Source organism: Anarhichas minor, unplaced genomic scaffold (genome assembly GCF_050575085.1).
Source record: "Anarhichas minor isolate MPS153535 unplaced genomic scaffold, ASM5057508v1 ptg000018l, whole genome shotgun sequence".
Classification (NCBI taxonomy): Eukaryota; Metazoa; Chordata; class Actinopteri; order Perciformes; family Anarhichadidae; genus Anarhichas; species Anarhichas minor.
The window spans coordinates 8,307,388-8,333,882 of NW_027466464.1; the positions used below are offsets into that span (position 1 = coordinate 8,307,388).

General features: G+C 43.5%; 1 protein-coding gene across 2 annotated transcripts in view; it reads right to left on the reverse strand.

The window, feature by feature from the left end:
• Positions 1-2,892: 2,892 nt before the first annotated feature.
• tns1a (tensin 1a) overlaps positions 2,893-26,495 on the reverse strand; it is a 90,918-nt gene continuing 67,315 nt past the window's right edge. The window contains exons 12-34 of one of the 2 annotated variants that reach the window (XM_076094357.1): positions 26,057-26,169; positions 25,907-25,967; positions 25,729-25,804; positions 25,500-25,644; positions 25,311-25,376; positions 24,956-25,081; positions 13,698-15,377; positions 12,683-12,763; positions 12,046-12,209; positions 11,733-11,877; positions 10,257-10,331; positions 9,713-9,794; positions 8,942-9,480; positions 8,764-8,850; positions 8,506-8,634; positions 8,311-8,406; positions 8,150-8,227; positions 7,933-8,004; positions 7,583-7,609; positions 7,068-7,236; positions 6,284-6,352; positions 6,164-6,193; positions 2,893-6,041 (exon numbers count right to left, since the gene is read on the reverse strand). In XM_076094357.1, the coding sequence (XP_075950472.1) occupies positions 5,912-6,041; positions 6,164-6,193; positions 6,284-6,352; positions 7,068-7,236; positions 7,583-7,609; positions 7,933-8,004; positions 8,150-8,227; positions 8,311-8,406; positions 8,506-8,634; positions 8,764-8,850; positions 8,942-9,480; positions 9,713-9,794; positions 10,257-10,331; positions 11,733-11,877; positions 12,046-12,209; positions 12,683-12,763; positions 13,698-15,377; positions 24,956-25,081; positions 25,311-25,376; positions 25,500-25,644; positions 25,729-25,804; positions 25,907-25,967; positions 26,057-26,169 (4,240 nt within the window). In that variant the 3' untranslated portion in view covers positions 2,893-5,911. The remainder of the gene's footprint in view (positions 6,042-6,163; positions 6,194-6,283; positions 6,353-7,067; positions 7,237-7,582; positions 7,610-7,932; positions 8,005-8,149; positions 8,228-8,310; positions 8,407-8,505; positions 8,635-8,763; positions 8,851-8,941; positions 9,481-9,712; positions 9,795-10,256; positions 10,332-11,732; positions 11,878-12,045; positions 12,210-12,682; positions 12,764-13,697; positions 15,378-24,955; positions 25,082-25,310; positions 25,377-25,499; positions 25,645-25,728; positions 25,805-25,906; positions 25,968-26,056; positions 26,170-26,495) is intronic. The other variant, XM_076094359.1, reaches the window with a different exon arrangement.

Sequence of the window (26,495 nt, forward strand, 5' to 3'; positions counted from 1 at the left end):
AAGACAGGAAAGAGTTGGAGTGCAAACCAAAACAAGCAGGTTGATTTTTCCATTTGATAAGAGCAGAGTGGGAATTTTCCCTTATTTGAATATTTACAGTCCAGTGGCGTTTACATGTGCAGGGGTCAGGTTTTTCCGAGACAACCGAGTGCGTGAGTAGAAGGTCATACCTGGGTGAGATGCCTCTCACAGTCGGCTCATGTTTCGGTCATGTGTGCCATAAAAAAAAGGCGTAGTTTCAACATGAGCCGTATTTTTTGCTTCTTTTGAAGCATCGCATTGATAAATATGTTTGCTAAAACTTTCTCAACTGCAGCAAAAAAAACAAATATCTGACTGGAGGTGTTTTTTGTTGAAACGCCTTTGCCAAATAAATTCTGAGGTAATGAACATTTAATTATGACGGATCAGCGGTTTCTGCTGTCGACGTCTTCTCTTATATATGTTGTTTTTGTCTTTGTCTCCAGGCAACATTAAACACGGCCAATACAAACTGACATGAAAGAAAAATTCTAACATTGCCAACTTTTGTGTCCATTTTGCGTGACTGCATACGGGGGAACGTTAGATAACTAACAGTGACGTAGTAGATAGTCAAACGTAACTGGTCATTGGAAATTCTGCATCTGCCGCACCACTAGATAGCGCACTGAGGCCCAGGGGTTGAGAATAGATGGCCTAGTTTATTTGCTCCAAATCAGTCGATGAAAACACACATTTATTTTTTTTAAAAGCAGTTCATCTTTGGTCTGGAAGTGAAATATCTTCACAACACTTGTATGCATACCATGACATTTTGTACAGGCATTAAAGGCTGCCTGAGGATGAACCGTAAAGACTTTGGTGATTCAAGTAGGCCCCATCAGGTCACAATTTTCACCTATTAAGTAAAATGTTCCCGATGGATTGACCGAATTTTGCACAGACATTCATGGTTCCCAGATGCTGTATCCTAACGACTTGCTCTTCTGCCTCTTCATGTAGCACCACCACCGTCACTGTACCTAAAATGTATCTGTCCATTTCTATTTAACTCCTAAAAATGTAAGCTTTTATCACTCATATAAGACTGGAGAAATGCTTGTGTTTTAGTTGACGAGGAAAGCGCTAAAAATGCTTCGTCAGGTGTATTTGAACCTTGGTGGATCCCAGGCCACAAACTTTTGACACTTCATTCTCTCGCCGCATGTTCTTTGGCGTAAAACACTTTCAGCGCACCAGACAGGTCATCATTCCATCACAACCGCCCAGCCCTCGTCCTCCAAAGATGATTACAAAGCAGACAGGCATCTGGTCCTGATTTTGAATTCGATGAATTGGCCGCCGATCGAACCCCGAGCTACCCGGTATCAGGCTAAACGCTAACCGCCGCGCCGCTGATCTCACGTTCGAACTTTCACTGTTTTTATTACCTCGACAGATTCTGTTTTGAGGTTGGTTTATTTTCTCTCCGCTTCATTTTATTGAAATGCTAGACTTATTCTCTGCACAAGGGATCTCTTGTAAAAGAAAACATTGCTGTCAAGAGGGATTTCCTTGGTCAAATAAAGGTGTCGATTCAAATCAAATCACATCACATTGGCCGTGGATGGCCTACCTTTACATCTGTCTAAAGTGTGAATGTATATGTGGTAGTGTCTATGAACTGAGCCAAGAGACCCATGAGGCACATGGTGAGAGCGTACCTCCCTCACAGCTCATAATGTGCCACAGCGAAGTGGAGAGCGACAGTGCGTATGTAATTTGTCAGGGGGGAAGTGTGTCATGCATATTTGGGAGTTTGAACACTGTCTGCAGCCGTGAGAACCTCACAGACTTCTGATTATATTTCTTTATTGCCTGTCTCCGTCTCCCACGCCTCAGACTCTCGCTGGTCTCAGGCGTGGCGGGGCTCGGGCCTTAAGCTTGGAATCAAACACCGAGCAAACAAACAAGACTGAGCTACTGCTTGGAGAGCTGCCTTGTTGACTCTGGAGTTCCCTGAGTGGCTCGGCCACAAACACACACCTGTTATCAATTTGTTTGCCCTTGTGTGATAGTTGTTGAGCTCTGGACTGTTTGATTTTCTGGTTGTGGTTGAAACTCATTTCATTGTCTATTACCAAATCAGGAAGCTGCTCAAATAGGGAATTAAATAGATAAATAGGTAATAAACAGAAAATAAAAATAAATTAGTAGCGATGTCCACACTGAAAGTTGGAAACACCAAAAATGTTGGATAATTTTTGGAGACTCTGCACATGTTCCCCCAAAACAAACTCAATAGAAAACCAGATTTGCTGCCTTGAGAGGCTTCAAGGCAGAAAGACTTTACTTCTTCAGATCAATAAATATATAAAAGAAATTCTGTAAATTTTTTTACTTTCTTTGCGTGGCACCAGAACAAAATGGAGCCTGCCTTTCACTTTGAACCTAATACATTTATTTTAATGTAACTCTAGGACGACACGGGAAGTACGAACTGAACAGGCAGTAGTTTGACAGTAAAATAACGTGTCAGGAAGTTAAGGTGAGGATGGCGGTGGGTGAGCAAACTGCCACATGTGCCTTCAATGCAAAGTTGTTTCATTTGAGAAGGTTTGGATTTCGATCAAATGACCAAACTCTTTGTTTAATATGCCACATTTGATTTGTCTGAAGCACTTTCTCTCTCAGGGACACACACACACACACACAACAGTCTGTTGAGAGGCAGCAGCTCCTTAAATAAACTTCCCCAAGGTGTTCCATATTGAACCTAACGAGGTTCAGCCAGGAGCTGCACACCTGACAGAGAGGCGGAATGATTGAGGTTGATGTTTGGAGAACTAAGGAATGCTGTCAAATGCAGTAAAATCATTAATCAAGACTGCTATAAAACCTATTTATCAAGTCACAAAACACCCACATAGCTCGAATGTAACTCATTTGTATTGCTTTAATGTTTTTTTTTTCTCCTTAGGAACAGGTAAGCCATGACAATATAATGTAAATGATAAGCGCAAACAAAATCCGAGACCCTTTTGTACATTCATATCACATTCATCCAACAAGTCCCAGCTGTACAAAGGGGTCACAAATCTCTTCTTTTTCACTGAAACCAGGTAACTCTTGACTCAAAGCCAACAGGTAAAATGCAATATCAGATTCTTTTTTTATTTTTTTATTTAGAGAACTTTTTTTTCCTCAAAATGACTTAAAATGGCACAAAGCTTGTTAGTAGTCGATTTAAGTGCAATGTACCTTTTTGCTCCTAATAAAGCGCCACCATACATTCCTCCATTCGTTAACACTGACCGTTAAAACTGCAATGATGCGACAATGAAACAAGATTTTTTTAAACATGTCAGAAAAAAAAAAAAGAATAAATAAGAATAAATAAATCAGTAATCACTTTTCGAGAGAAGACACCTTTGGCAGTCTGACGGAGCTGCAGCTGTGGAGCTTTAGCATTGCGGTGAGACACGTCGAACTTCATTTACCTCCAGCAACGACACCCATGTGGAATTTCGTCTTTTGGTATTGTGAAATGTAAGTGCTTTGTTTCCACACTTCCAACTGGGGCAAAGCGGACCTGTTCTCTCTTGAACAGCCGATGGAGGTGGGCACATTTTTAGAGCATTGAGACACCAGTAAAAACAAATTGATTAAAAAGTAATCTGCAGCTGAATGTCTCGCTGTTTAAACCCAAGGGCCCCTTGTGTTAGTTACACAACCAATAACACACACTGGCTGGTTGAGCTTTCTTAAATCTGCTGCTAAAGCTGAGCGAGGTGTGTAAAGTGTGAAACACAAAAATGGAGCAGTTGAACGTAAAAAGCGACATGCAGCATAAAGTGTTTGAATCTTTGGCAAAATTATAAATGTAACTGTCATGGGTGCATATAGCTGTTTTCATATTGCATTTGAGGTTGGCTTCTGAACTTTTTTTTCGTGCTTCCCTTTTTCTAAAATTGACAGGATCTACCAGCTACAACGCATTTGCTTCTATGAGCGTGTTCCTGCTGCTGAAACACTCAAATGCTTCTGTCCATGCAATCCAGACGCTTCTATCTCATTCATGCCCTTCCTCGTTCTGAGAGAACGCAAAATTGAAAAAACAAAAACAAAATATGACGAGCCGAGAACAAACATATACATGTACAAAGTAATGTACACCATATATTCAAACACATTTCAAAATCATCAGACCTTGAAATCTTTAGCCAAAATAAGTATATATTTTTTTCTCAACCCATTAGGTAATCTTCTAGACTGTACAATATATGTATATATGAGTAATCATGAGGGACCAAAGCAACAAAAATAAATACTTTTTCGCTATGTCACCTTTCAAAGTAGTATATCTATGTACATTTATATCAATTTTCCTTAGCTTATTGTGAATGGTTGAGCGTGTGTATTCAACAAGCAGGCATATTGCGCACAGTGTGGAAACTCCTTTTTTTCTTCTTCTTTGCCCTAAAAGGTATCTAAATGTAAATTTTGACGACACTGTGGAAGGAAAAACAAAGACCGGTCTGTCCTTGATACAGTGAAAGGTAACCCTGGCTCAAATGGACCAAACATAAAGAAAGTAAAAATATAGCATCTCGCCATCATGTGACTACTTCAACAATGGGTTGTCTACTTCTTTTCAGGACTCTGAGAAGAGTACAAAAATGTTGTCTATTTCATGCAGTCTTTGACAAGTCATACAACCTCAGTGTACTTGTCTAAAGGTTTTTAAGTCATTTTTAGCACACAGCATTGAATGTTTTCAGTGATGTTGAATGTAGCTATGAGGGAGGGTGCAATTTGGGACAACAACATGCATAAAGAACAGTGCATAGGTCCAGGTCATTGGGCCAGTCCCTGGTGATTTCCAGTGTGTTTCAGTGGCAGCGTCTATCAACAGATCCACTACTGCAAGCAGTTGGTGATGGGCAAGTCAATGTGACGCTTAGGGAGAGGATCCAAGCCTGAAGGGGTAGCGCCATCTTGTGGACAAACAGTCTTCCTCTCTCCGACTGCCATGCTATCAGGAGCTTGCTGATTTCAGGAATCCAATAAGCGAGTTTTGAGAGAGAGAGAGAGATCAGGCTTGGACCGGGCGTCGAAGTGATGCAAGTGTGCATTGACACTAGGTGCGGTGACCTCAGCGTGGCGTTTTTTTTTTTTTTTTTTAAGTCTGGTTTGCTATGCGCAGCTTAGATCAGTCTTTGTTTCACTGCAGAGCCCTTTCCAAAACACAACAGACCCGAAAAATGACCACTCTAAGGATTTCACAATGATTTTTGTGGAAGGTAGAAGAACCAAGCTTAAAGATCAAGCTAACATGCATAAGGTCTTCAGACAATGTTTTGCTAAAAGCCATCAAGGCCAACTTTTTTCCTGAAGACAAGTTCAAGAAGAAACCGTATTTCTTTTCTTTTTTCTTTTTGTTTTGTTCAACACTTCATCTTTTGAAAAGAGGAAATAATAATGGCTTAATAGCTACATCTTTCTTGCACTTGTATTGCAACTACCTTTGGTAAATCAATCAACAAAATCGACAACGGAAAACCCTGAAACATACGTGTCCTTACGTGTTCCTCGACTGAACTTAGCGTTGTTCCTTTAGTCTTTAACTAGCATTTCTCCTAGTACAGGTTCCCATGTTAGTACATTCCCTCCCTTCAATGGCCTCCATGTTTGTCACGTTCACAGTTCCACACCACACTTCCACTAGAGCCACTCTGGATTCCACACCAAATCCCTCAAGTAGAGACTCTTCCAAAAATGTCCAAAGTCAAGACAAACCAGCAAGGCAGAGAGAAAAATAGAGAGAAGGGAAACAGAAACAAACCAACAGGAAACAGAAAAAAAGGACATCATCGAGTCCTGGTGGAAAAAGACACCAATGACGAAGGAAGATTTCAAAATGGCCGCTGCCATTCGGACATTGGGGGTTTCACCGCTTCATCATTTTGGAGGCAAAGCTGACGATGGCGGAGGCGGGCTGATCTGGGTCCAGCTCAGCAAACAGGTGGCTGACATTGTCTGTTGTGCTTCCTTGTTTCCTCGCCACGAATCCGAAAAGCCTGGAGGGATTAAAAAAACAACAACCTGGAGTTAGTATTTTTCTGATATCCTATAGCACCATAATAACCTAATAATAAAGAAAATTGCATCAAATATTTATTTATTCTAACTATAAACTTACTTCACTGAGCCACCTCCTTCTTTGCCCCATCTATTGAAAGGAAACACAAGATGTTTGAATGAAACAATCAAAGAGTAGTTTTCTTTTATTGACAAGGAAACGGGTCTTGAGGTTTCTTACTTTCTGTCCTGGGGATCAATGTCGCAGTAGGTTACCGTGTTGATGGGATAGTGTCGCCTGAAGAAAAGTCTGCAGCAAGAGAAATTAACACACACATTATAGTTATTACGACTCAGCAACACATACATTTGTGTACTTGTGTAAAGCCATTAAAGCCTCCATGTGTAAGATTTTCTCACGATTGAAGCATCTTTTCAGTTACTCCGTTTGCCACAGTGTCTTCTTCAAGATCACCATTCGGGGCGCCAAAGTAAGACTGCTTTTTTTTTGCAATCTTCCTCTATGATTTGATATCTTTATCATCACGGTAATTATGACACAAGGTTCCAGGGCTGCCCCTCTTAATTAATTAGTCGACTAATCCGTTGTTTTGGTCTTCGTCGACTAAGATTTAAGTCGATTAGTCGTTTTTTGATCCTTTTTCTTGCTGAATGACTAATTTCCATTTCATGAGCACATCTACAGTAAACACAAGATTCGAAGTGACGCTTTTGTGTAACCCTCTGTGGAGGAACTCAGTTTTAGTGTTCACCGACGAAGAATATCTTTGGTCGAGGACAGATTTTTTGCCAATTTCATCTTTTTCTAAAATCTTGTTTTCTAATAGAGTTTAAATATAGGAGAACGTTGAAAGAAATATTTGTCCATGCTGATCTATTGTATTGTTTTCATGTTCTCCCAACACACACCAAGACAAATTCCAATCAATGTGTCATTGACATGGTAATAAATTAATCTTGCATCTTTAAGTCAGAACTTCTGGTTTCTGCAGGTGTCGACTCACTTCCTCTGACTGTCGGTGAGCGTGATGCCCTGTGTGGACACTTTGAAGTGCACGGTGGTCGCGGCAGGCAGAGGGTTGGTCGCCAGTGTCTGACTGATCGCCTTGGCAATGGCCTGAGGCCCCGTGAGAGACTCCATGTCCACGGAGTTGATGTAGAGAACATTGCACGCTAGAGGATAACAACACAGAGGCACTGTTACATAAATACAAGAGGAAAACCATGTGCATGCAGCTCAATGTGAGGGGACGGCAGATGCAGTGAGGAGTGTTTGAAAAGCTGACAATAAAGACTGTTGTGTAGTTACGTTTTTCATGCACTTCACAACATGACGATCTGTGACTCTCAGTGTATCGTGCATGCATTTCAAATTTAATTTGGTGGATCATTTTCAGATGCAAATAAAAATGGAGTGAATGACTTCATGAAAGCATTGGTTTGTGTGAGAGCAGGCATCACCGCATTCACATTCAGTCAGCGTGCATGATGGAGCTTAGCAATGCAAACCAGCATTTACCATGGGCCTCCTCAGGAACCTTCTGAACTGTAAGGTAAGGGTGACAATGAGTGAGCGAATGAACTGATTAATGAAAGGTTTGACGTTGAATCCATAAAAGTGGGTTTAGAATTTCAATTATTCTGTTTTTCCACAGATCGTTTATTGTCATATTTTTGTTTGGAAAGTCACTTTCATACTTAAGTACTCGAGCTCCTGCATTACTATTTCATTCGGCCCCATTTAAACAATAGTAATGGTTGCATTTTGGCATGATGGCAGCTATATCGGTGATCAGTGACACTTTGAGACTCTACAGTGTAAAAACCTGTGACGGCATCTCTCCACAGGTGAATTACAGAGGAGCTTACCTGCTCCCTGTTTCAGAAGTTCAACAGCTGGATCAGTAGGTGTGGCGAGCTCCAAAGCCTCTTCATTTGGGTCTGTGAGTGACAGAATAGAATCGAGAAGAAAATTAATTAACTGTGTCAGAAAACAACTTTGCGACACAGACTACAAGAAACAGACGGCTGTTTAAATTGCAATAAACAGCAGTAACATTCATATAGATAAGAGGGTAACGCTGACCTTTGGCGGGGATCATCAGCTTACAGGGCAGAGCCAGCGGAGTCATCGAGTGTTGGTACACCAGAGCAGAAAGACAACCTACAAACACAAAATAATCTCTCTATTCAACTTGATCACTTTGATATCAAACGCCGATCTTCAAGACCGGGCAATAAACTCACCAAAGTAGGGTTCATTGGGACAACCCTTCAGACGGACGCCTTTGGGGCTCGTCTCAATCAGGAAGTGCCTCACCAGCTCATTAGTCATGTCACCAACTGGAAAACATTGTTTGTCAAAAGATCAGTTCTTACCTCAAAAATCTGATATTCTGCTTCAAAATAAAACTTTCACGTTGCCAAAGTTTGTTTCTTTACCTTTTTTGGTCTGTTGGATGGTTGGTGGCGGGCAGGCCACCTTCATGGCCAAACCGTAGGCTCCTCTGAAGGAATGGCTGTCCCTTATGATGAACGCCCCGGGCTCCCTGTCCTTCAGCACATTGATGGCTGAAGAGGCCAAGGAGCAGAAAAGAGGAAGAAGAAACAGGAGTATGAGAAGATCAGAAAGGGAGATGAACAGAAGAAAACAAAATGAGGAGGATATAAAGGGGATGAAGAGATATATCTGACTCTCACCCTGCTCTCTGGTGATGTCTGGCTTGTACCAGAACTTGGAGGTATCCTGGACGAACTTGACGTTCATCTTAATGTCTGGATAACCATCTGTTTGGACCAAAGAGACAAGGACATGATAACTGGAGAGGACACAAACATTCCGAGAGGTAAACTACCATGTCATGTTTCTTCGTATCACCGTATATGGACTTTGAGACGTCTGGGAGTGTGTGTGTGCCAGACAGGTTTGGTGTGCTGCCACCGCTGGCCGGCGTCAGGTTCTTGTTGTCCGTCCTCTCAGCGTCTCCGCTGGACATGTGCCTCTTCTCCGGCAGCTGTGGGGAGACGGGGAAGGCAGGCGTGGAGGGCGGTTGGGCGCTCCCCTGACGGGAAGCAGCCCCCAGCTCGTCAGGCGTGCTGTGGCCGCTTGCCGCCGTGCGGCGCCCCATCAGGGGGCTGGGGGGCACGCCAGCTGCTGCTTTTTGAGGGTTTCGGCCAATCAGAGGGCTGGAAGGGACGCCTGCTGGAGTAGGGTGTCTGCCCAATGAGGGGCTGGCTTGACCCAGGCGTCTCTGCAGGGCGGGGCTCGGCGGCGTGTTGGTGGCCACTGTGCGGTGGAGGGTGTTGGGGCTGCCGGGGACGGTGTGGACCCCCATGATGTTGACCTGGGAGCCCTCGGGGGAGGCGGGTCTGTAAGGGTAGGAGGGGATGGGACTGTGCGGAGAACAACCAATCCTTCTGCAAGCAAAAGAAGAAGACATAATTATTATTTTTCCATCTGTGTTTCGTATCAATGGTCGACACCTTAACTGTCATTTACTACAGTATCACAATATACAATAAATATCTGAGTGTCTCATCTGCTCATAAGGAACTATTGATATGCAGATTGGCTATTGATTAGTATTCTGGTTGATTAGGGGATCGTTTTAAACTTGCTGCTGCTATTAAAACTACATGTCCCACTCACCCATCAGCGCTGTGGACGGGACTGCTGGAGGAGAAAGGAACGTTGAATGGTTGTGCTCTGCAGTCCCCAAAACTGCGATTATCTGAATATCACAAAGCATCACAGAAACAAACATGGTCAGTATCAACTATGTGTGTCATTTCATATGTTTTATCCAGAACCAAATGGGATGCAGTTATCTGACGTCGGACCCAAAGAAAAAAGTTGGAGTGACAGGAGACGCATACAGTATATTGCCGCAGAAATGTCCTTACCTTGCTCTCCATCATTAGAATCAGAGTCTGACAGCAGGAAAAGGTAGACAGCCAGAGAAAAGGAGGTGTGGAAGAAGAGGAGGACATGTTTGAGCGCAAAGCAAAACTGGGTTTGTGTTAGCTGTTAGCATTTAGTGGAAGCATTTCCAGGAGTTATAAAAGCTTCTTAATGTTTTCTATTCCACCTTTTGATCCTCTTAAGTAGCTTTAATGTTGTTAGAATAATCAAATGAACAGGACATTTACTCGAACAAAGATGAATATATTATATTTGATGGGTGTAAACTGACCTGATCCGCCCTGGTGATGAGGCTTCAGTCCCAGAGCTGACAGAGGAGTCTTGGTTAAACCTGGAGGAGAGCGAGCTGCAGGGGAAAAGACAGGGATGTAAAGGAATATAACTATTAATCATAACCAACAACGAGGACAATGAGTATGAGAATTGCACATACAAGCCATGCAAGGATGTAAAACAACCAATGTAAGGCATGAAAAGACACAATTCTTCACTTTAGCATCAATGCAATGCTACGTGAAAATGCATTAGATGGTGGATGTTTGAGGGACACTCGGTTGCACACGGCGCACAATTAAAATTAAGTATCTTATTAAACGGTCAACAAGCACTGAGGTGAGCCTACTTTCACTCCAGGACAAGTAGAATAAGAATAATGGATATGCATATGGTGGCGTGTTGTTTAGATTATGACAGTTTTCTTAAAATGACAAATTATGACACTGTAGCTGAAAATGAGCCATGAGCCATCGATCCACAATGCAAGTATTCAGTCATGAAAAGATTAATAGCATGCTGCGACGCAAACGGAGATCGGATCCGTATTAGATTGTGATGATACACAAGACTCCAGCTCAACAGCATGACCGGGATTGCTCACTTAAGGTGGCATGGAGAGGGGTGAGGTGGCGTAGATATGAAGGTTTGTGCCACGGAGCAGATTCTTACTGCAACAGCTGTGTGCGTTCAGGACCAACTGCAGGAGAGGAGGCCAACCTCAGAGTCTATACACAATCTGTCAAACAACCTGCTGATCGCTGTGGTTGGCGCTGTAACCGACCGGGTGTCTGGAAATCGAATATGTCTCAAAGGCTTTGGTTTGAAGGAGTAATATATTTGATTTGGCGTGTGTGGCCTCTCCTTTCACTTTTCCTGAACCTCACAATGTCGAAAATAACACGGACCTGGCTCCTGTCAGTAATAGATATGCTCGGAGGGGGGTGTCCACATTTTTCTGGGCAAGGCATTAGCAGTGGCGGTTCACGCTCATAATACAGGAAATTAAGGAGTGGATATTGCAGCACATGATCAGCGAGATTGTCATTAAGTAAGCGATGCGACTGCAGATGTTAAAGTAAGTGAATTGGAGGCTCGTGAATGTGAGGAGAGACTCCATTTCATCTGCTGCTGAGAGTTTAACTTGTGAAATTTATTTGCAGTATCGTTACTGTCCTGGTTTATTTGTTTTCGTTACACTAGTTTTCTCTCTCAGGTACATATTTACTTGTCCAACCAAACTACGGTTAGATAAAAAATAAACTTAATAAAATGATCAATCAAATAAAAATAAAAAACATTACTTTTGTTGATTTCATTATGTAATTATTTCCTGGTTATTCCTTTTTTATCTTTTCATACGTAAATCATTTTTTTGATAATTAAAAATAAGACAAAAGAGAGTAAATCAGGTCAAAGGTCAGTGTTTAGAGGGTTGGAGAGCGCCCCCTGTCTGCAGGCTGGGTGAACCTACACATGTTGAAGTAAGGAGTCTGTGGCGACACAGGGAAGCTTGGGGTCTGGGGGGAATTCTCACCACCGCCTCCAAAGGCGGGACTGTTGTCAAACCCGTCCGCATCGTCATCCTCAAACGCCTCCTGGTAGCTGTGCATGGGACCCTGGAAGAGATGAAGAGGGGACAGGTGTACACACATGTACCAGAAAAGGGATTTAGACATCTTCCACTTGTAGGTCATGTGAAAGTTTGGTCAAAGTACAAATATACTGTTTATTCTTTTTTTGTAAAAATGTGTCCAATATTGTTTTTCACAAAACAAAATGCTGACCTCTCTGGGACGTCCTCCCGGGTTGAGGGCCAGATTGTGGGCGAAGTCCGGCGAATCCACCATCGGCGTGTTATCATGGCTGCTCTGGTACTGTCCCTCACTGGTTGTCCGACGTCGACCCGTCTCCTGCATCACTTCTGGGGTCATTCCTCTGGATCGAACCCCTGAAAAAACAAAACAAGATTGGAATTTCAACTCGCTAGGTATATTTTTAAAAAGCAGCCCTCAGAATGACCCCAGAAGTGACGCAGGAGACGGGTCGACGTCGGACAACCAGTGAGGGACACTGGTTAAATATAGACCAATGTTCTTTTAAACTCAGCTTCTTTATGACATTTTTCATGTAATTAAATGATGTGTAGGTTTATTCTCCACTTTTAAAAGTAAAGCCTGGACTTAATACAAACCTGCCTTTATCGAGAGAGAGAGAGAGAGACAGAGACAGAGACAGAGAGACAGAGAGAGAGAGAGAGAGAGAGAGAGAGAGAGAGAGAGAGAGAGAATAAGTATATCAAGAAGTGAAAGGAATAAAAAAAGCAGTGGAAATAGAGAAGAAACAGGAATTGATGAGAAGAGATCTTAAAATAATCTGAAAAAATCAGCGAAGGAAAATAAAAGCGAGGGAAAATGAACAAACCAGAGAAGGAAAAGGAGCGATGGCGGTCAGATTGTTGCGATGTCATGCTTTCACTGATGCCCCGAATACGAGCGTTGTACTCTGTTCGCCGGGGGAGGGAGGTCAGGGTGGTGGATGGAGGGCAGGAGGTGGAGGAGAAAGGTGGAGGAGGAAGGTGGGAGAGGTGCAGTGGTGGGAACAAATGGTGGGAAGGGTTGTCCATACAGCAGAGAGATGGATTGAACAGAAAAGGAGAAGAAATATCAGAACAGAAATGGATCTGATGAAAGTGAAGAGAAAATGAAAAGAAATCTGTCAAATGAGGTGATAACTTGTGCATTGTCCAATTAATTGATTTTCATTACTGTAGGGTTGATGATTATTTCATGTTTAAAAGTGGTTCAGAATGAGATGATTTGTTCCACTGGGTGGCACCTGGGAGCATCCACATGGTTTCACATAAATGAAAATACGGATGCAGACAATGCATGGAAGCTGGAGCCTCTGAACGCTCGGTTATTCTTACTCTCATCCCATCTCCACTCTCACCAGAGTCCGCTCTGCTGCATTTCAGCTGCAGAGCTAATTTTATGACTGCAGGTCATTCCTCTGGTGCGGCACCCCATGATGAATCGGTAACAGAAACTGCTGAAAGCCGCACTGCTCATGTGCTGCATGCTGCTTGAGACTAAAAGTGCCTCCAGCTGAAGTTGACACTTAACAAAATGAACTCGTAATACAGTATAGTGTCCAATCCAGTCAGCCTTGTCAGCATTTTGGATGCACACATTTTGCCTGGAATGATTTAAAGCCTAATTTATGAAACAATAGCTGCAGATTACTTTCAAAGCATATTGCACTGCCATAGATCCTAATTCATTTCCATTCATTTCATAATGGCAAGAAAATATACCTGACCTGAGACCTGTTTTAGATTTGTAACTAACCAACATGCATCTGTTGTGAAAGTTACATTATTGTTGCATGGCAATCTGCTGTTCATCCTGCTGATTTCAGACATAACTCGGAGCCTTACCGGCAATGCGGTGAGCTACCAGGCCCTCCAAGTTAAGCGTCTCCTCCTCTGCATCTTGTTCTCTGGGCAAGGATGAAGAAGACGTGTCTTTTGGCTGGGGGGTGAGTGCGGGGAGAGGAGAGGAAGAGGCACTGTAGCCTGGATAAGGAGACGAGTCCTGCGGGTCCGGGGAGTGGGAAAGCCCGCCTCCTGGGTATGAGTTCACAGGCTTCACTGGCACCTGCTGGTTGAAATTAGGGGAGGGATCTGTGGGGTAATGGTGGGCTGCTTGGTGTGTGTGGAGGTAGGGCTCTGGGGTGTGTGTTGGGGTGGTGTTTTGGTGTTGGTAGCCGGCATTGGACCTCTGGGAAGAATAGACCGGGGACTCCATGAGGGGGCTCTGGTTGGGCAACGCTCTCCCAGTCGACCACAGGGGCTGATGAAAGGAGTTGTTGACGGACCCGGAGTTGTTGTAACCATGGATGGCAGAGTCTGCTTGGTATGAAGGTCTTGCAAGGGTCTGCGAGAAGGGTGCCTGGGATGAATTGAGGCTGTCCTCCCCAGGAGGCGCACTGTGGGACTTGGACATGTGGGAGTTGATTGGGTCCAGGTCGAGCATGAGCATGTTGAGCGCCTCAATGGACTGCTCAATGTCCCGCTGCGAGGCTGAGGTGGGGAAGTGGGGCAAGCTATGGGTTGACTGAAGAGGAGGGCCAAAGGGATCATCTGGTAGGCTATACTGGTGCCAGGTGTTGAGACCCCTTTGAACAGCCTCCCGGCTACTGGTGCTCCTCTCTGGGGCCCTGGGCATCAGCTTCGGGTTGGTCTCAGGGCTGCCGGCTGGCGGATTCCCAAAAGACTGTGAACGGTACATCCCTTCTCCGTTCTGGTAGTTGTTGAATCCCCCCTGTGGCGATGCAGAGTTCACAGACCTCTCTTGCATCGCCGTGGGCGTTTGTACTCCATGCACGGGCATCTCGCTCAACTTTTCCCCAAGAACAACTCTCTCAAGGTAGGGTCCGTCGTTTTGCTTGCTGCTGGGAGTCTGTGATTGGTAGTAGAGGTCAGCCGGTCTTGCCTGGCCCTCCAGGGATGAGAGCGTGCCCAAGCTGTCCACACTATTGCCCTCTTGGCTATTGGGCACCTCGTCGTCTAGAATTTCTGTCTCACGCTCCTCTGTTGAAGGGGCGGCAACTAGCCTGGTGTGGCCCCCGTTGACGTGCACCTGCGCTGGGACCAGGTGTCGGACACCTCCTCCTGGACTGGTGGACGTGGACAGGTAGGCTTGTCGTTGGTGAGTTGGTGCTTCGAGGCCACTCAGAAGCTGGTCGAGCTCTTTTTTCTCCTGCGGGCTCAGGGACGGGTGGGTCGCTGTTGGGTTGTTGTGGTTCACGGCACCCTGCACGGACTGGCTGTGCTCATCAGTACGATCAGTCTTGATGGATGCGGTGGAGTTGCCTGAGTCGCTGCTCACGGATAGGGTGTGATCGACGGCAGGGAGGGAGGCGTGGCCTGTCACAGGAAGGGTCTGGTCAGTGGTTTGGAGGGGATGACTGGGGTGTTGTAATGGGTTCTCGGCATTGGTCAAGGGGTTTTCATGGACTGGGAGGCCGTTGATGGTGACAACTCCCTCCAGGGAGTCTTTCTTGCGGACCCGGGCATATAGGCTTCCATCAAGTGGACCTTGGGTGTGAACAACATCTGAAAGAGATGGAAAGATAGTTCCATGTTTTCACGCATTTCCAACCATAAATACAAACATAGAGCAAAGGGTGAGTACAAAACCTGTTCCAGATTATTTGTATCATCTTGTCTTCACACACAAACACACAAACCCCCCCCCCCTCTGCATACGATTCTTTTTACCGAGGTTCAGCTCCAGAAAAACAGCCCCTCCAGCTCTATTAATAGCCAATTTGCAGTTCTAAAGCCCCTGTCACGTTGCGTCAGTGCAGGCCCACACGGTCTGACGTGAACTGGGGCGGCTCCTGTCCAACACACTGAAACAGCTGGTCTGTGCGAGCCAAAGAGAAGAGCTGCAGTGCCAGTTTGAAAGCCCAGAGCTGGACTGGGAGAGGATGAGCTGTCTTCAAGTTGACTTCTGGCTGCTGAATCATGCTGGCAAAGTCAGACTGATTGACTACATGTTGCACAATCAAAGTATCTGAATTGGTTCACAGGAAAAAGTAATTTGTATATCATGGACATATTTATATGATCGCTTTTGGTGTATTTTGTTTGTTATATGGGGCAGGACAGTATTTCATCTCAACTCAAACTGAACCAAATTATTCGGGCCTGGCTGTGCTTCAAAGAAGGAATGAAGAGTAACTTTACCTTCGACAACTTTCAAAACAGTCTGTAAGCTTCCACAGTAAAAAAAAAAACCTTTTGTTTACAATGTCAGAAGTATAAATAGTATAATTTGACATTTCTTATTTGAAGGTTCATTTTTTGGAAAGTCAAAGTGCAACCATGGGAAAAAATACCCAACTTTAAAAAGATAGATTGTTGATAGATTGTTGAATAAAAGAAAATGCATCACAACTCATTTGTGGCACATGAACACATAAACAGATGTCAGGTACAGTAGTGTAATTCACACACAATGTGTACTTTAATTATAGGCCAGGGCACTATTTCAAATAGTAAAACACTATACTTGCTTCCATGAAAATGCACCAATCACACGAGCAACAGCTCATTCTGTGGTAACACTTGTGCTTACCAGAAGAAAGTAATACGACGATACTGGCTACCCGTATCCAGTATACATTTGCAAAGTGATACATGACATATACATGACCACGGCTGGCTCGTATGTGGGATATTCCAAATTGAGCGACCCCCGGGGACAGATGGTGACTCGCTCGGACCGCAGCTATTTCAAAAGCCATGTCAACAACAACTCACAGGCACAGTAGCAACAAGAACGAGAGGGCAGGCGAGGAAGTTGTAAACACAATTTGTTCCTGAGGTTGTTTTTAATGACACGAGGATTAACATTATGAGAGTAAACTGAGGTCTAAGGTTACATTTTGTTTTAAGTTAGGTTTAATTTGTGTGTAATTAGACTTAAGTCACAGCTTTTTGGAAAACATTTTGATACAAAAGTATTATTTACCTTTTAAAAAGTTTTCTTATTTTGAATTTATATTTCTTTCTTGTCAGCAATAATTTATGAATCCTGGATATCTGATTTGTATTTCCTATATTAAGTGACTTCTATTTTTTAAATGCTTCAAATCATAATTACATTTCTATATCACAGTATCAAATTCTGTGGAAACATCCTCCTTACCTGTACTTTAGGTAAACTCTCAGAAAACCCTCAAGAAAGGATGAACTATTTCCTCTTCTTCAGCCAAATACATTTCGATTAAAAAGTCACATTTGAGTCCTTCAGTAGCCTCTCAGTGACTGAGCTTTCTGCCTTTGGGCTTCTTGTCTTACTCTCCCTGTCCTCTCTGATTCATGTCCTCTCATCACCCAAAATGTGCTTCACTGGAGCGAGGCAGGGCCGTACCACCGAAGCTGCCGAAAGGGGTGAGCTGGCATTCCGGTATGATCTGTGACTGTTCCCGGCAGTGGGGGGAAGGACTCTACCGACGTCACCACCACATCCCAGCTTCTTGTGGAGCCACGTCGTTTCAAATAAACTACAACTCCCACGCCATCTGTTTGCCTGGAACTGCAGCACCCTTGCCTGGTGATGTCATCAGAGGGGATCCCTTCACTCAGGGTCACCCCCCTTCCCTTTCCTGTCTTACAGAAAAAGCTTTCACTGCATGACATAAATCCTGAAGTAACTGGATTTTATTACCTTTTAAGAAACTTTGATGTAAATAATCTTTGATCTGCTGACATTTCTCTGAGGTTCAATAAATGTATGGAACAGGAGTGAGGTTGTATGAATGTTTCCGGAGTGAGTCTTGCCACCTTAAACACCTTCATCGCTATTTTCTCTCGCTCACCGACGGGGGTGAAGAGGCCTGCGAGTTTGGTGTGATGCTATTGACTAAGTAAAGAACGGAAGTGCCGAACAACGTTGGGCATGACAGGAACTTATCAAACAAGAGTTGCAACTGTGAAAATCTTGAGATTTAAAGTTCATTCTTGACACCAGTTGACAACAATCTCACTTCAAAGTAGCTCAGTAGCTCTTCTAGAGCTTTTGATCGTATGCCATGATCTTCCAGAGATAAAGAGGATCATTGGTCCTCTTTAAAGTGCTCCAAAACATATGAAACACTGTCATCCAGGTATGAACCAAGTAAGAACCAAAGAATATTGGATGACTCTGCGTCAGAAGAAATAACTTTCTTCTGGTGTCAATAAATAGCTGCAGCAGACCCCAGATTAGATCGGTTGAGTCACCAACGCTTGGCGAACACAAATAGCTAACAACTTGTTTCCTACTGCAGTAAACGAGTGTAACATGCCATTCTCTCTGCTTCAAAAGGACAAAGACACGTTTACCACTACTCATTTACATATTCAATGACCAAATCAGGCTCAAGAAGTACTGAGAAAAAAAACAAAATGACGATTACATTTAGCATCTAAACTGGCCCTTTCATCAATTTAGCACTAAGGTCCCTCCCTCTCTCTGTCTCTCACACACACACACACACACACACACACACACACACACACACACACACACACACACACACACACACACACACACACACACACACACACACACACACACACACACACACACACACACACACACACACACACACACTCTGTATTCTCTCATGCGACAGGTGCTCTCCTCTCGTGAAAGTGCCAGAGGCATTGCTCATACAACACTGCACACACACACACACACACACACACACACACAGCACCTGCCTCTTGGCTGTATTCTCTTAAGTGTTCGCTTGAGTGTCTCATTGCCACGTTGCAGCCTTTGAGGCCATTAAAAAGCCATTTAAACATCTGCGGCCAATGGTTTATTATAAATAGACAATGTGCTACAACCACTGATATTGCTGTATGAAATGCACCAGCTGGGATGTTATATACATAGTTAGTTCTTTTGAGATTAGGACAGGGCGATTGAGGCGGCACATTTGTCAACACACCTATAAAGCAATGGGAACATGGGCGGTTGGCCATTTCGGTGCTAGACATTGAAGCTTAATGTGCTCCATGCACACATATTTCTCACTGGGTTCTTGGCTTATAAACCTGTGTGTGTTTAGCGCTGAATGTTGGAAGTCGGAAGCGGGACAAGAATCATTCCCCTCAGGGAAGAAAAATATGAATGGGGAGGTTGAAATGTTAGTTGGTTTGCTTCTTAAAACCATCAGAATCCTTTGACTGTAGAGTCCAAAAGACCAAAATAAGTCAAGTTGACCTGTGAAGGGGTTCCTCAGAGCTCTGTTGCTGGACCACTTCTGTTTCCATTTATATTAATATATTCTATGCATATGACATTTTGTATCAGAAAGGGACTTCTTAATTATTGGCTTCTATGTAGATCTAAGTAGATTGTGCTAGAACTGCCACCTTGTTTGTTAATTGGTATTAACTGAAAGAAAATCCTGAAATCAACATCTTTCGAAAATTGCTAATTCCTGAAAGGACAATATTCAGCACCAAATATTTTAAAAGGTTTCTGGGCAGATTCTTCCTTTGAATTCTGTTACGAGCTGCTTTAGAAGTTTCCAGGGCTGGTGGAAACTTAAAGACGGGCTTGACACCGACATGATGACCTTATAAAAAGGGCCAAACTAATTTTTACAAAACTCAGACACATAAATATAGAAACACACCTAACGTTTACACGTATAATTAAACGGTCCCATGGTGGGTCTCTCACCCACTTAGGAAAGAGGTCTGCAATCACAGTTTTATTGGATATGGTGTATGATTTCATGTATGTTTATGAGTGCATATATACACGCACATGCATACAGACATCTACAGTAAGAGCTATTTGGAGTGGGAAGTTGACCTTTGAAAGGTCTCTTTGGAGTTGGGAGAATCTCTATGGGTTAGGAGGAAACTGGGTGTGCATGTGTGACAGCAGTAAAACTGGGAGGTTGGGAGAAGTGAAGCACCCAGCTTAAAAGAGGACCGGCATGACAAAGAGGAAAAGAACCAAAGTGAATTAAAGACAAACGAAAACAATGCTGCGCTTAAACTTCAAGGAGCGGGATGAGAGTGATGAACTTAAAAAATGTCTCTCGAAAATAGTTATCAGTTTTAAGACAGAATGATGCAGATTAATAAAGAAATGAATACTTAATTGAAGGATATTCTTAGAAAAAGCAGCGGAAAGGAGATACAAGAACATGTTTTGTAAATGTATTGGATTTAAAGACGTCTTAGTATGCTTCCAGTGGCAGGCATGTACATGCACAAACATCTACACGCACACAGTGTTGTAAGAGAGCCATCAGGTGTCTTCTCAGCAGGATGTGACATTCACCATCACAGTTTTCATATCACTGTGACGACGGCCAGTCTGCATGCCAGCAGTGGGTGACTGGGTTTGACTGACAGCTGACTGACTTGTCTTAAAGACTTGTGTGTGTGAGACACTGAAGACACCGCAAAAACATCCTCGTTATGCCATTTGCACTGATTTGAGGGAAATACTCCCGTTTGGATTGTAGAGACCTGCCTTTCACAAACTTCTTCCAAACTCCAGAAAAACAAAGACAGAAAATGTAACTATTTTACAGGTATTACAAAGAACTACATTTAGGCTGCAAATGGGCTGTTGATGTCTTGGCAGTAGAGCATGAGAGGGAAAGAGCTACACCCTATCAAGGGATGACGTGACAGCCCATCAGTGAAACAGGTGTCATGGTTGGCGTAGCAGTGACTGGCACAAGGAAAACTGTCGCAGTTTTATATTTGCCATGTCTGCCTCTCAGTCCGTCTGTCATCCCGTGTCCAGCTGTCACAGTTTGAGGTAACGTGACGTGACTGTATCAGTGTCTGTCTCCACGATTGCTTTCAGGATGATGTCATCCATCCGCCTGTCTGTCATCTCAATGACTGTCATAAAAAAAATACGTCTGTCTGTCTGTCTAGATATCTGACTGACAACCAGCTGAACTCCACGTCTGATTCATGTCGACTCTTTTTACTTTGCAAGAGAGGAAATGTCAGATCAAGCGGCAGATTGGGATATTTAGTTGGGTTTAGTTGGTTGGTTAAACCTGAATGAGTAAAATGTACTGGTTAAGTGAAGTTCAAATTAGTTAGTGGTGGTAATGTGCAAATTCCACCAGACACCTTAAAACTCAACCAGTGTACTGCTCCCATGTGCTCCTCTCAAAAGGGCCCAAAGTAATCTTCTTTGCATATAAACAAGAAAATAATATATAATGCCATAAAAAGAGGACCAACAGGATCACGTCAGGGTAATTCGCTGGCCTGTGTGTCTGCCTCTGTGCATCTGGCTGTCTCCTGACTGGCGGGCTGGTTTTCCGTACATCTGTCCATCCATCTGTCTTTCACTCATGAGGATCAGTAGCTGTCATAAAAGTGCATCTGCCTGATGTCTAGCTATGTTGATGCATCTCTTCTGAGAGCTCAGAGACAGAAACATTCTACTAGATTCAAGCACTGTACTTCAATCTAAGTGCAAAAGAGGCTCACTAATAATCTTAAGCATTTGAATCAATGAATAAAGTTTAGAAAGCATCTGTATGTCAACCTCAGGCAAACCAATTTTGTGTTTTTCAGAAAGGATTTGATAAAGACACTAGGAGAAGGTCCTAAAAGACAGAGAGAGAGAGAGAAAGAGAGAGAGAGAGAGAGAGAGAGAGAGAGCCATATGGGGACATCTAGACAGACAGTAGGAGAAAGGAGGCATTAAGAGATGAGGACTGGCTCAGCAGGGTTTCCAGGGCTGGGATTTGAACCTGCTGCTGTAGCTCACCGTGCTGTCAGCAAGAGGTCTAACTAGAAGCATTATGTGCTCATTCAAGACACACACACACAGGGGGCTTTTAAAATACCTGACTGCTCTCCATTTCTGCAGACTTTTGTAGGCCACAAAATGCTCTAAAGCTTATGTGTAGAGTGAATATGTTGTCAGACATCAACTTAAGTTACTTGTTACTCAGTGGTTTGTACCAGAAGACTCCCCTTTTCAAGTGTTCACAGATAAACAAACGAACAAAAAGTTGCAACTTCTCACCTTCTGAGCTATCCCACATGCATCGTATCCCAGTCCGAGCTCTCTGGAGCTCACATGAAGTTACCAACCGAGGTCCCTAATAGTTTTGGTATACCCAAATTGCAGCCCGCTCATAAAACGTTCCACACACAAATTGCTCGCTCCATGACTCATTTTATACCATATAGGTGCCAAACACACAGGATGCAACAGTGTTGACATGGAAACACAATAAACAGACTAACAGACTCACGTCTGCGGACCGAAAGAACAAAAAGTTATATTCAAGTCGTTTTGGCAAAAGAGCGAGGTAATTACGTTTTAGGTGGTAAACCTGCATAATTTTGCCTTTAAACCATTTGCAAAAATAACACAAATTTTGCACATGAGATTTTATCAAATTTGAATTCACTGTATGGTACTGGCAGTTTGAAGTAGTAAGATGTTTCTAAATAGTCAAGAAAGTTGCTCAAGGAAATCCCAAGGCCTTACAGAACTACTCACCGACCAATGCTGTTTAGCTGAACTCAGTCTCTCCTCGATTTTACTTCATTCCTTAATCTCTCCTTCTTATTTCTTTCTCCTTCATTCAAAGTTCAGCAACATATCACAAAAATAACTTCCCTCGCTTTGAAGTTTTGGCAAATCTTTGCAAAAAAAAAAGTCTGGCCTTCTCTGCTTCTCTCTGCCTCTCTGAGCCTGCCTCTCTATCTCTGTCTCTGTCTCTATCCAGCTATTCCAGACATGTTTCAGGGCTCAGCCCCAGCCAAATATGGGAGGAGGGCAGTAAACAAGGAAGACAGCCTGTGCTGTCACTGGGCCCGCTGCCCTACTGTACACCACACACACACACACACATGCTGGAACACACACATGCTTATTCTCCTGCGGCAACACACTATCTTTAGTGGTTATTCTCATTTTTCAGACCTCAAGGGATCATTACATTCCCAGAACACGTTTAAGTGGTATGACTTTCGGTCAAATTAGAAACATATGAAACATCTACTTGATATATTAAAGATGCTAAATGAAGCACTTGTAAACATCAGCATACAGTATTAGTTTTAACACACCAAACTATGTTTTTAGTGCCACCATCTTCTCTGGCATCTCTTCAAATATTTGGATTTGTGCCATAAAGCTTCAAGAAATCTGCAAATTAAATGAATAATTTTCAGATGTACAACAGTACACATGTCCCTTTTTGCTCGGATCAGTGCAGTCGCGCCATGGCTGCTCAGTGGCCCAAACGGTGGCCTTCTGACTGGTTTGACCTACGTGTCGACAGCTGCCACCACACCACAGGGCTATTAGTAGAGCAAAGGCAAGCTGACAAACATAAGATGCACTGCACACACTCTTAAGATACCACATAAAAACAAATGCAAAAGGCTCATATAATCTAGAAAAATTTACAGGCGTGCACAGACGCCTATGCGCGTCCATATAGTGCAAAAATACTGTGTTACATAAACACAAACAGCCGGACTAAAACCTTTAAACACACACTTCACACGGCCGCGATCAACAAGCGCTGAAGTGCAACACTCGTCACAAATACCTTCCGTCAAAGAAAGCTAAGGACGCCTCTCCTCACGTTCACCGTGAGCGAGCGCATCAGTATGAAATGCACACACCCTCTAAGCTGCCTAATCCTGCAGACGCTTTTCAGACACCCATCTTTCGTTGATGCCTCTCAAGTGGATTTCCAAGGTCGCTGGACTCTGTTTAAAATGGCGTCAGGATGAGTCAGCCGAGGATGAAACGTTCTTTTTACACCCGGACAAATAAACAAGTCTGGATTCTCCAAATGATACCCGACGAGTGATAAGTGTCCTGCAGCGTGTAAAAATAGGCCATTCATGCATGTCAGTGTTATTCGTGTGGCATCAGTGTGTGTGGTCAACTCAAATGTGTATTCTGCTCGTGCTACTTTTTGAGACAGCATATTAAATCTAAAAAGACTTATATTTCACTTTTAAATTCAAACGCTCACAGAGCTTTAGAAACAGCTCTCCTGTAATTTTCTTTAATCTTTTCCTCCGAACGTGCGGATTCTCGCGCCCAAAGTGTCGGAGCGAAAGGCTCCAATCAGAGAAATGAATAAACTGGCCGAGAGGTTTTTTCTGCTGAGTGCTGAGAACACCACCACCCATTCAATTAGAATCAAACTTGCAATCCCGGCAGTTCCCACTGACCTTCTTGCAACATAGCAATTACCGCAACTGTTCTCTGGTGACGTTCATAAAAAATGAAATGGGTCTTTGTGAAGCCGTGTGAAAAAAAAAAAAATCCCAAATATAAAAGTGGATGCAGCACTTCGATTAGTGCCAAGTCCTGACTCAACTGATGCTGAGTGCATCCTCCTGTTTTCTCAGATTCACATTTATGTTAAGTGGAATGGTACACTTCTTAAAAACTCTACAATATTAAGGATATTTTATGATATTATCAGTGTTATGTTCGTTTATTACAGATATTTACTACAAAGAGTGAGTCTTTGCTGTATGTCATACATATGGTATTCCATGCACTGATTCATCTATGGATGACTGAATAGGTAAGAGGGGGTACACGATACAGGCCGACCAAGTTTCAAACTCCTGATGGGAAAGCTGGGAGTGGATGGAGGTGGGTTTGGGCACTTGTGGGACTTGGGGTTGATGGTGTCTCAGGTTACAACCTCCCTGAGAAGTGGGCAGCCACCAGCAGGGCGACTGACGCCCCCCTATTTCTGCAGCGGCTATTTAAAGGAGTAATTGACAGACCGGGGTTTAGGAGGGTGGGAGGCTGTATTGCTTAGAGGAGGAGAGGCGGTTTGAGGAGCAGAAAGACAGACTGATCTTCTCTTCAGTTGAGTGCAGAGTGCATCAAAGCCAGAGATCTTGAGCTGTGGCGGTGACTGAGGAATTGGATTTATGTGCACTGAATTTTAAGTGTGGCTCTGAAACCTGTATGTGGATTAGTGATACTGAACATAGTTCATATTTGTTCATTTGTGAAGTAAAATTTAGTTTGAGGCGATAACGCATGTGGATGAGTGGAGACAACTAATCCATCAAACTGTGTACTTGTGCGTTTGTGTGTGTGTGTGTGTGTGTGTGTGTGTGTGAGAGAGAGGACATACCGTGCTCGCCATCCGCCGTGTCCTCGCAGCGCTGGGTGAAGCTCTCGTACGAGTCCCAGCGGATCAGAGGGTCCTGGGTGTTGTAGTCCACAGAGACGCTTGGCCCGTTCTCCAGGTGGCCAAGGCCTGAGGAACACATGGGATGATGTTAACGAAGCCCCAACAAAACGCTCTAGAAGTTAGGAATCAAAAACTTCCAGAAAAGTGATCGCTTCAATTCAGAAAAAAATGGTAATTGTCACCTTTTTGAAAATGTTAATGACACCTAATATATCAGGCTTAATAACCTTGTTGTTGAGTCACATTATAAAAATCTAAATCAACATTTTCCCATTGGTCAGGAAAAATTGATTACCTTTGATTTTTTCTGGTCCATATGAGAAAACAAACTCCACCTTCCCATACTCTGGGAACCTCTCGTCTGTATAGAGACACAAAATAGAGAAATGTTTTTCTACTTGTAAAACAATGTGATTGGCAACTTATTTTCTTTATGATCACAAAAACACAGAAATATTTTGTAAAAAAAAAAAATCACACCCACCCAGAGAGCCGTTACCTTTGAAGGTATCGTCCAGCTCGTTCTTCCCGAACACCACCCCGAGGTCGTGGATGGCGCAGGTGTGGAACTGCACCCTGAACATCACATCCCTGGTGGAGTTCCTGTACCTCTTGTGGTAACACTTCAACTACGGGGAGATAAGAAAGAAAACATCAGCACATGAATCAACGTATTAATCAGTTTTAGTGTCAGTATGATAATAAGGTCTTACCAGGATGTCTCCCTTCAGAAGCAGGCCGGGCTCAATAGTGATGCAGATACTTGTGTTGCTGTCTCCTTGCACATTGCTGTTATAATAACAATAATAACGCGTTAAAATCCAATACAGGGTCAGCTCTGCCCTGCATTTAAACACACACCACACTGAATTGAAATTAAAGTTTCCGTACTATATTCCTGACGTATAGACCGGTTGCATCGCCTGGTAGATCTTCAGGAAAGGACGGCAGCCTGTGAAGGGAATCAAAACCAGAAGCTTGAAACATTTCCAAGAGAACCAGCAGGCTCTTTCTGTTCGCTCGGCAGAGGTAGAAGCTCACCTCCTTTGGACTCAAAGTTGGGTATGCCATGCATGATGACGTGATGCAGGAACAGAGGCTTGTTGTTGATTTTTATGTGTCCAGAAAGAAGTCCGTTGAAGTATCGCACATACCTGAAAACAAAAGAGAGTAAGCATGAGGTCTCCAATTCATGGAGCACATCCAGCTGTGCACAAATTCAACACAATATATTAATGACTACGGCTACATGATCCAAGCAGTTGTGGCTGCACCCCATCCAAGCAGATTAGACCCTCATCCTGTGTTAGGATCCTCATCCTTTACCAGATTAGATCCTTTAGCAGATTAGATCCTCATCCTTTACCGCCCGTCAGCTCCAGCAGCCCAGCCAGAGGTAAGTCCCACTCTGACTATAAAACCACCTTCATCCACTACGGGAAATGTCAGAGTGAATGGGTGTGTGGAGGCCGGTCGGGGG